Source organism: Calypte anna, chromosome 4A (genome assembly GCF_003957555.1).
Source record: "Calypte anna isolate BGI_N300 chromosome 4A, bCalAnn1_v1.p, whole genome shotgun sequence".
NCBI lineage: Eukaryota > Metazoa > Chordata > Aves > Apodiformes > Trochilidae > Calypte > Calypte anna.
Genome location: NC_044248.1, coordinates 40,160,428 through 40,170,701, shown reverse-complemented (window position 1 = coordinate 40,170,701; position 10,274 = coordinate 40,160,428). Strand labels below are relative to the sequence as shown.

The 10,274-nt window shown below is 44.7% G+C and overlaps 1 protein-coding gene across 7 annotated transcripts in view; it reads right to left on the bottom strand.

The window, feature by feature from the left end:
* Nucleotides 1–3,278: 3,278 nt before the first annotated feature.
* SLC20A2 (solute carrier family 20 member 2) overlaps nucleotides 3,279–10,274 on the bottom strand; it is a 58,266-nt gene continuing 51,270 nt past the window's right edge. For 6 of the 7 annotated variants that reach the window (XM_030449506.1, XM_030449513.1, XM_030449507.1 and 3 more), the window contains one exon: nucleotides 3,279–4,993. In XM_030449506.1, the coding sequence (XP_030305366.1) occupies nucleotides 4,829–4,993 (165 nt within the window). In that variant the 3' untranslated portion in view covers nucleotides 3,279–4,828. Of the gene's footprint in view, nucleotides 4,994–9,932; nucleotides 10,018–10,274 lie in introns of all 7 variants that reach the window. The other variant, XM_030449512.1, reaches the window with a different exon arrangement.

Genomic DNA, 10,274 nt, shown 5'->3' with positions numbered 1-10,274 from the left:
GTTCTAAGCATCAAAGCACAGAGCTCGGTCTGTGTTTCTGAGCCCAATAACAAAGGGCTTGGGCTTTGTTTTCCAAGCCGCAGAACTGGTCTGATTTCAAGCCCCCAGAATGGAACCTTATTGGTTTCTGCATCCCCAAAACGCAGGATTTAGTCTCCATTTCTGGGCCAAACGAAGAGCAGAGGCTGATTTGCTTTCTCCATGACCCATGTTGGAGCATGAGAAGGCAGAAGGACTGTGCCAGGGGGAGGGGGCAGCATCTTGGACCGGGTTCTAGCATTCACTTTGACCACTTTAATCGATCCTCTGCTCTGCACGTTACATCCCAAGCTTGCCATGTTTTAGCCATGCCTTAACCCCCTAGCAGATTTACTTTTCCAACAGCATTTTAACTGAGAGATTAACTACAATTTTTAAAGGTTGGGGTTTTTATACAAGCCTGATTTACCATCCCGAGGCTGCTGCATTCACAGACTTTAGCCCTGGTAGCCATGTGGCCAGTAACCCCAGCCATACATCTCCTTCCCATGGTGGCATATCAGTATTTGCCACTGGCTGTTTATGGATAAGAAGGTGGCATTCCAGGAGACATTAGATCTCCTGAATTTAATACTCTTTAGCTACAGGATCAGTTCTTTTCCCAAGTTCTTTCTTGCACCACTCGGTGGCACACTTGCCCTAGCACATTGCAAGCTGAAGGCAGGACAAAAATCAACAAGCAAAGCCTGCCATAAGCTGTTCCACTTGATTCGTTTTGCATCACGAATGTGCCTGTGAAACTGCTTAAAGAAATCTTAACACTGTAGTACTGAGTAGGAATGAGCAGGGCATGCAGAATAATTACACCAGGAAAGCTTTGTATTTTGCGATTTTAATCCCAGATATTGCCTAGATAACTAATTCATTCTCTCAGTAACTTTGTTAAGAAATTTCCCTTTGCCTTACTGAGCCTTTTCTTTCATATTGTTTTAACCTCTTTCTGCACTGCTTGTGAACAGTAACCCAAGTAAGCAGCAATGTTTTTAGCCAATCTTTACATAATGTAGCTCTTGAAGAAGTGCTGCCTCAAAGATTCTGCACACGGATTTCTACACCCAAATTTTTCACAGTGCTGAGAAAAACTCTGGAAAGCAAGTAGACACAGCTCATGCCTCTGACCTAAGTCTTTGTTTACCATCCAAAGTTTTTACACTTTTTGCACTGAACTGAACTTAATGCAGTTCTGCCCATAAGGCGACCAAGCTCTTCACAGTTCTTAGGTCTAGGCTGATGTTTCTTCCTCCCCCCAACTTCATCATCCCCTTTTTGGACCCCCATCCAACCAGTCACACTGACTGGACCCTGTCATTTGGTTGTTCTGCATGTACCCCATATGATACTCAGGATGATCTGTTCCATACACTTGTTCCTATGTTTGTTCTTGTAATTCCTTTCTGTTCTGCTTTACTGCTTAGAAGGAGGAAGCTTACAAAGCCTCATAGTAGCAATAAAATCTTAATCAAATTCCAACTTCCTTTTGGCATCCAGGAGGTGGAATTAATGCTCCATCAGATCCATCATGCCATTTCATCAGTATCACTAAAGTAAGCTCAACAAAAGGAAGAACAGAAAACCAGAGGCCCTTAAACCTTTCAAAAGAATTAAAGCCTTCTCATCAGTTGACTTTCCTAGTGAAGTAGCACCCCATAAACTCATCAAGACCCTCAAACAGTCTTCTCTCTCCAAAAAGAGGTATCTGTTCCAATCTTTTTCAGCATTATTTTGCAGTTCAGGGGCACCTAGGTCCCCAAGTTTGCCTAGGAACTCTCACAAAGCAGCCCAAGTCTCTCCACTGCAGGCACACCAAGGGTCCTGTGCCCTCATGGAGCTCTGACCCAGGTGTTCCTCAGTTGCATTTTTCTGGGTTGTGACACTACACAAGGCCCTACAAGGAGCATTAAGTTACCAGCACCAGAAAAAAAGTCAGTACCTGTGGTATGGGCAGATCCCCTGCTCCAGGAGTTGCTCAGCCAGCTTGACCAGTCTCTAGTGCCCAGGGCACTCAGCTTAGAGGTGGGAGGACAGCAGCCCCAAGATGGGGCACAGAAGTGGCAATCACAAGTCCCAGCAATAGCCCAGTGACCCCAAAATCCACGAGGATGAAGCAAGCCTCAGGGCAAGCTTGCAAATCTGACAAGCAAATGGAGTCGAAGCTGGAGGCCTCAGGGGCATCTGATGAGGGTAATTAGCAGCTATTAGCACCCTCATGCTTGCCAGCTGGCTCTGCTTCTGGGGCTGGTTTCACAAAATCACAGAATCACAGAATCAGCTGGGTTGGAAAGGACCTCTGAGATCATTAAATCCAACCCTTAATCCACTACCACTGTGGATTATCAGGACATTTCACCAGCTGTGCTTTCCCTCCAATGCTTCTGCTTCCCTGTGGTGGTCAAGGGACACCTCTGTGGCACAGAGTAAGTCACTTCAGGTTTTTCCACCTCCCTCTAAATTAAAGGTTATTATATTTGGGGTGGGGATGTTTTGGGGATGCTTCCTTGCTGGCCGTTTCCCACACAGCAGTTTTATTTTTAAATGCATATGTTGACAGACTCCCAGCTGTGTCACACGTCCTGCCAGACCCTTCACATGCTGCCTGCAGCTGGGTCCCTGCCAGTGGAGGAGGAGAAGTCTGGTTTGTCTCTGCAGATAAAACAAGGTGACAAGCTGCTGGGCCACCAGGCAGGCATTTATATGTGCAAGTGCTAAGATAGGGTGAGCCCTTCCATCCTTTATCCCACAGGCCCCAAAATCATCTCTGTATGTTTGCTGGCTGCTTTGATTACTCAGACACTGCTCATCAGTTCCACCTGTTTGCAGCTCTATTTATGCCTCAGGTGTTGCTGATAGGTTGGAACCTGTGTGCCATGTGCTGCCACAGTGATGGGGATGTCCCCAGAGCCCCAGAAAGGAGAATGAGGCTTAGGGAGGTAACCAGAGCCATTGAGTGCCCAGTGACCATATCCAAAGCCCTTCCCAAGCTCCTAAACTTTGCTGGGGAGACTACCGAGAGCCAAGCCCCAGGCAGAGCAAGGCCTGGGTGTTAGGGCCTCCAGGATGAGAGGAAGAAAAGGGTGGTTTTGTCAGCACCACATAGAGCTCAGCTTCTTCCCCACCACCCCCAGCAGACAAAGAACAAAAGGCACCAGCTGCCAAGGATTAGGAGTTAGCTGCCCATCAGCCTTCCCATCACAGCTGGCACGGCTGAGTAATGCTCAAAAAACCCATAAGGCAAACAGTGATAGGGGCTGTTTATCTTTTTTATTATAAATTTAGTATGAATGACCAATCGAAAAGTCACAATGGAGTACCAAGAACATTTTATCAAAATTTTAGCAGCATTTAAACAGTAATAGATTCCCAACCTTCTCTGGGCACCCCATGCCCTTTGCCTCCCACCCATTTAAACAGTAACTTTCCCCTAAATGTGCTTTCCAAAGCCATGTGGGGGATGTAAGCAATTCCCCCTGACCTGTCATGAAAAAAAAAATCTCATCCCAAATGCTGGTAGCCACTCAACCTCCACCCACACAGGGTTCCTGTCCCCTCCTTGTGCTCAGCAGCACAAGTGGGAGGCCAGCAAGCAGTGGCACGGGATGGAACTTGCCGGGATCCAGCATCAGCTCACATCCTCACCTTGTTCCACATGCCAGCCCCTCCATGAGTCAGTACTCCCATGGGCACCCATACCTTCACCTACAAAACCAGGGCAAACCCTTTTTCCTACCTGCTGCTGCCTTCTGCTCCTCTCCGTGGAGGTGCTGGGCACCCCGCGGTCCTGCTCCTGTACCTGAGAGTGTGCGTTTGTGGCTGGATGGACAGAAAAAGGGGGAGGCTTGTGGCCAGTTCTCCCATCAAAACTGAGAGCAGGCTAACTGGGAGCTGAGCCTTGAAGGGGAAAGGTAGAAGGTGAGCAGTGAGATACTTCAAATTCAACCCACAAAATTAAGTCGGTCTACTATCAGCTAATGTGGCAAGCCATGATCTGCCTACTAAGTACCAAGAACTACCTTTTTTGTGTACTTCTTTTTTTTTTTTTCTTGAACTTACATTAGGACATGGACAGTGCTGTCCCAGCCTTGCTAGAGTGAGCTTGGTGAAAACAACATTGAATTAGAGGTGGGGAAACACAACACACGCCCACAGGTGTAGACAACAACATAATATCAGCAAGCTATTCCCCTGCTTCTTTGGTACTTCTAAACTTTCTTATCCAAAAATATATATAAGGGAAATGCACCGTTTAAAAGTTACTGTTTGTAAGTATTTACACAGCCATAACCATCACGCTCTGATACACGAAGATCAATATTATATGAACAATGTTATTTTATGAAAAGCACTTCTGCACATTTTATTTTGTTCCAGTATCTTAATAGCTTTAAAAAAAAAAAAATTCATGTGTTATGCAGACCTGTACCTCGCTTTTTCTTATATCAAATGGACAAGAAACATTTCCTAATCCATACTCTTCTTCAAAAGATTAAAAAATTGCCACCAAAATGATACACTATGTACAAATTTTACTAAATGTTAAATTCTAGGCAATTATTTTCACCCCACTGATAATATAACTTAGGTATTGTTACCTACTATATGCATATATATTTCTTTAATATATAAGAAATGGCACCACATCACCATGTCACCAATATGACACATTGTTATGTACAGTAGATAAGGAGTTAGATATGGAAGATGAATCTTCTCCGACCGGTTCTTTCGTGGGAATGCTTCTTCCCCGGGTAGTAGCTCGGCCATTTCCCCTTTTCCTCCAGCTGGAGGAGGCTCTTCAGATGTAAGGCAGGATTCCATACATCAGCAGTGCCATCACCCCAGCACTGAACAAGCCAGCCACGGGCACAGTCACAAACCAGGCCAGGAAGATGTTGCGGAAAAGGCGCCAGTCCACGGCTTTCCTGGAGCGGATCCACCCGACAGCCACCACGGAGCCCACCTTGGGACCGCAGGGAAGAGAGGGAGACAAGATGTGAGGGGCAGGTCTGAGCACCCCTAACATGCCCACGGCCACACCAATGCCAGTCAGCTGATACCAAGCCAATCTCAGAGATAAAGGAGCCCCTGATGATGATGATGGCTCTGGGCTGGTGGGGTGGCAGGAGGGTGACAATTCCAGGGTGCTTTAAGCTTTATATTTTTAATCATCTCCTGTTTCTCATGGGTCCCTGGGGTCAGCCAAAAGCAAAAGCCTGTGGGTTTTTTTGCTGCTCTGCTAGCTCTCTGATCAGCCATGAGTGCAACTGAGGAGGCCCTTCAGCCACCCAGTGCCTGCATTCAGTCTGCAGGAGAGAGGGGAAGCATCCACCGAGGCTGCCACACTGTGGTCTAAATAATGAGAACACCAGGGAAGCTGTTTTTAAGGCTCTGCCAGAGAGTGTGGCAGGTTGGGATATCTCTTATGGTTCCTGTCTCACCTGCCTGTCCTCTTGCTGGTTGGGGATGTCCTGCCTGTCCACCCCACAGCTGTTGAACTTCTGCAGCTTCTAGCCAGGCACGCGGTGCTGACTCCAAACAGCAACTATATCTATATTTTAGTATTGCAGGCTATAAACATGACAGCAATGGCAATGTAAGCATCTGAGCCCATCCCCTAAGAGCACCGGTAACTTGGCAAGGGACAGACAGACAGTGCAAGGTTAGACCCAGTACAGCTGTCCAGCATCCAACAGTCTGAGCCCTCTGAAGAAAATCAGCCCCTTTTTGGACCAGCCAGCCAAGCAAAGCATCCAGAGCTAAAATCCCCCCCCTGCAGACAAAGATGTTCATGAACCTGATGCTATGGGGCATTCAAAAGGCACAGACATCAAGAGGTCTGGCTTCAGGTGGGAAATGGGTTTTGAAGACAAAACGCACTGTGGCATGGGCAAAGCTACAACTTTTCCTTCCTTAAAATGTATTTTCAGCTAATCAGCTCTGGTATAAACCCAGCACATTATTTTTCAAGAAAGAACTGGACTGAGGAAAAAAAAAAAAGTCCAGTGAAAAACTCTGCAAAACCTTCATAAATGCTGTGTTTTCTTTCTGCCCTAGAAGTGGCCCTTCACACTGCTAACAAAAATATGGAAATCAGTGCAAGTCTATCTGAAAAAAATGATAAAGCAGCAAGAAATGTGGAAGGAATATCTGGTTTTGAAGGAGAGGAAACTCCCAAGACACAACTGGACTTGTACTCCCTGAAATGCCAGCCCTACTTCCTCTTCCCTGCTTGTTTTCTTAATGGGAGTATTGATCCCGGGCTATGGAATAGAAGATGGGCTGCTCCCCATGAGAAGAGCCAGGAAAATGATAAATGCTGGGAGGACAGGGAAGCAGATAGGACAGGGATATTGAATCCCCATCTTTTAACACCTGTTTCAGTTCTAAGTATTGTTTAACATTTCTTTCTGGAGAAAATAGTTATTTGTGGAAAACCCTGTAGCTCTAGGGAAATAGGACTCTCAAAAGTCCCTGTGACAGAATAAGGGTAAATTAAACTTGATATTATAGGGCTGAAAAGAACTCATTCTAAAGGATGATCCAATAAGGAAACCTCTCAGATAATATTTAATCTGAATACCCCCTGAGTGGGCTCCCTGGTGGGAGTGCATTGAGGAGGTGCCTAGCTAAAAAGAAGCCCACAGTTCCAACTGTATCAAAGCACTGACCCAAGGAGACAGCAGCTTGGTTTCTCAGCAGCTCAGTTGTTAGGCTCTGCTTTATAATTTGCACATCCCTAGCATCTGTCTCTCATGCTTTCAACAAGAAGCACTGCTTGTTGAGCAAGCCTGCAGTCTATGTATGATAACTGGCACATCCGTCCTGAAATCTAAAAGGTATCAGCAATGATGGCATTGGTAATCTGTTCAAAAGATTATTATTAAAGTTTAGTTTATTAATAGTGATTTTGATGGCCTAGAGGTTAGGAGAGTAGCTGAAACTTGGGTGTAGGGACACTACACCACCTGCAGAATTTCAGATGATATCTACTTTGAGATTGGTTTGAAACCCGTGCAGTTTGCCTTCAGTATGCTCTGCTTAAAGCATTACAGAAATGCTTTTGGTTCTCTTATTCCTGTTATCATAGTAACACACAGAACATGGTAATTCCATCATAGCAACATCAAGAATATTACTTAAAACTCCAAAATCATAGTAGCAAAAATGAGCTGACAGTATGACCCCAGCAGTCACTTTTGCACAGAAAAATCATTTTACTCCTGCACTGTAGTTTTAGCCACGTAGGAACACATTTAATCTGTTGCAGCTGAGAAATTCTTGCTTATTTCCACATCTCAGAATAAATAACAGGCACTGTGGGTAAGATTCAATATAATCATTTGTCTACCTGGGCAGCAGAAAGGCAAGGGATGCATTTATACCACACTGGCTTTGCAGTGCTAAATCCCAAGGGAGGTTGAAGAGGTGCAGGCAGGGCAATGTAGCAGGCTCACAAATTCCTCTGGAAGCTCAAAAGATTAGGTCTTTCCCTCAGGCCCTTTTGGCTTGGAGGCTTTCAGAGGGACTTTCCTGTTTGGCTTGTGGCAAGGATGAAGGTGCAGGCACCGAGAGCAGAAAAGCTGCTGGGCTGTAGATTTAGGATAGGGGTATGGTGTATGGCTGCCTCATATAAACCAAAGCCTCTGATTTAGGCCTGGATGCAACTCCTGATCAACTCAGAGGGCTTGAATTTTTCTCAGTGCTAATCCTTTTCTTCCTGCCACCAATCTCCAGTTTGCTACCACATCTTCTCCATGATCTGAAAACTGCTGCTTTGTATTTGGTCTCCGTTTTTCTTTTTAGTCTTGTTTCACCTCAAAAAGGGTGTTTCATGCTTATCCTTCTTTGCCATCACTTTATCTAGTTGCCACATGTTCATCCCTGCAGTAGGGCTCCCACTTCAGCAAATGCTATTTTGCTGTGGAGCAAAGGTTGGGGAAAAGAAGAACTCTCCCCCCCGAATGCTAGAAGCTTAGGACTAGGCTCACCTTGAACTTTTCTTTTTTATTCCTAGGGTGAAATAGCTTTTCTGCTGATTTTTAAGAAGGCATTTCTGTCTCAATGGCTGACAGCACTTTCACAGAGGCATTTTTCCACGGAGTGAACATTATATAGTAGTTCTTTTAGTTCTTCACAGGGCCCTCGAAGAAAACAAGGAATAAACCTGTTACAAGCAGTTTGCTTTATCTTGTGTTGATCACTTAGGATCTTTCAACTCAGGATCTCATTTTGCTGAAACAGAGCCAGTTACCATAATGTGACATCCTGGAACAGTCTAATCCTATTGAGAAGTGGATCTTGCTATTAAGAATGATCCATCAAACGGGATACAGCAGACTACAGGGAGCAACACACACTAACCACATTAACTGCTTTTATGGAAGTATTTATTAAAAAGAATTCTTTTGCTCTGCAGTTTTGCTCTGCAACTTTTAAGAGCCTTGAGTCAATGAATACTTCCTAATGCCACCCTCTCATTAGCTTATGGCTTCTGAGACATTATCTTTTTAAATTCAGTCTTTTTTGTCTGTAACATAGTGTATTTTCTCTTTTATGACAGTTGGCTAGAATTGTTTTAGGCAGGCAACAGGCATAATCAAAGCTCTATTATTCTCCCTGGCAAATTCTTCATCACACATTTGATATGCCAGTCAGCTTAAAGGGCAGTGGTTTTAGGCTAGCATTTTTAGAAGTGGATCATATTGTTATTTTTTTTCCCCTCCCTGTTTGATTCAGAGGAACAAGAGTTCGGCCAACACCAGGAAATCTGAACAGCCTTTCAGAACAGCTCAGTCTTGGCTGCTTCTCAAGGAGCTCTACAGCAAAAGAAAGAAATGACTTTGCAATAGAGGAAGGCTTTCTGAAGAAATGGTTTTCACTAGAAAAAGGACGATTGAACCAACTTGGAGTGTTTTGCAGGATGTGTGGATTTCATTGACTCTTTCACTGGAAACCAGGTCAATGTCACAGGCAAGGATGCCTGGCTTCTTGCCAGCCTGCATGCCATGCCATGGAGCCATTAGGCTCAAAAAACTCCTTGCCCCAGCCCAAGCTGGAGGGTCTCTAAGGTCCCCAGGGTGCCATGGCAAATCCTGCTGGATCTGGCTCTTGTGGGGCCTGGTAGGATGTCCCAAAGCAGAGGGGCTTTGTGGCTTCTGGGGTCTCTGATTTTGGAGAGGCTTCCTCACAGCCTGCAGAGGGTGAGGGATACAGACAGCTCTGTGTGTCCAAAAGCTTGTGAGTCCATGGGGAAACAAAGAAATGAAAGATGGGATATTTGACTCAGGAATTTCCTGGGAAACAGAACGCCAAATTCCCACTATGTTCTTCCATCAGTATAAATGCCCACATGCTCCCTCTTGCCTGCAAGCCATTTAAATTCCTGCTCACACAGTGTGGTGTGTGACACAGTTAAATTCTGCTCATTACCCAGCCTCCATCTATACTTAAAACTGCTCTTTTTTTTTTATTAATGGAATCAATAACAAGGGTCAGATTCTGCAGTATAATGCACAAAAGTGAGGAAAGTTGGTGTAAAAGAAGAGAGACATTAAAATATTAGCTTAAGGACGTAGCAGTGTTTCTCAATACTGGTGGCTCTAAAATACACGTAACTGGGATCACACAAACTACTGGTCTATGTTATTTTAACGTGTCTATATTAGTTCAATAAGATCATGTAAGGCTGAAAGATGTTCCAGACTTTTGTGCAATTACTTGTAACACTGACTTTGCTTAGCTGTACCAGCTCAAAAAGCCATCCTTGTTATCTTGGGACCGCTGTCGGCACAAGGCATCGCATAGTGAAGGCAATCTGCAACCATGGGTGTATCTCCTATGTTGTTATGGTTTGTCCTAGTGGTGTGATAGACTGATGGGATCACTGCAAACTCCAATACCTTGCAATGGGTGGAGCTTATTGGAATACCCACATTTGAGGCTACAAGTACCGTTAGCGCACACATTACTTCAATGCAAAATCCACTGTGAAGAAACAAAAAAAAACAAAACAAAAAAAAGACAGATGGAAAACCTGTAGTCAAAGAGTTATATGCAGGAAATCCCATGCCATGCACTTATCAAGAAAGTGAAGAATAAATGATGAATGGTGCGCAGCCTCTGAACAAGGGAGAAATGCTACCCGACCAGGTTCAAATGGCACCATCGGAGGAAACCAGGTTCTTCCTTGTAATCATTTGCTTTAAAATTGAGGTCACGTTTTTTGCAAGAGCTCTTTTCCT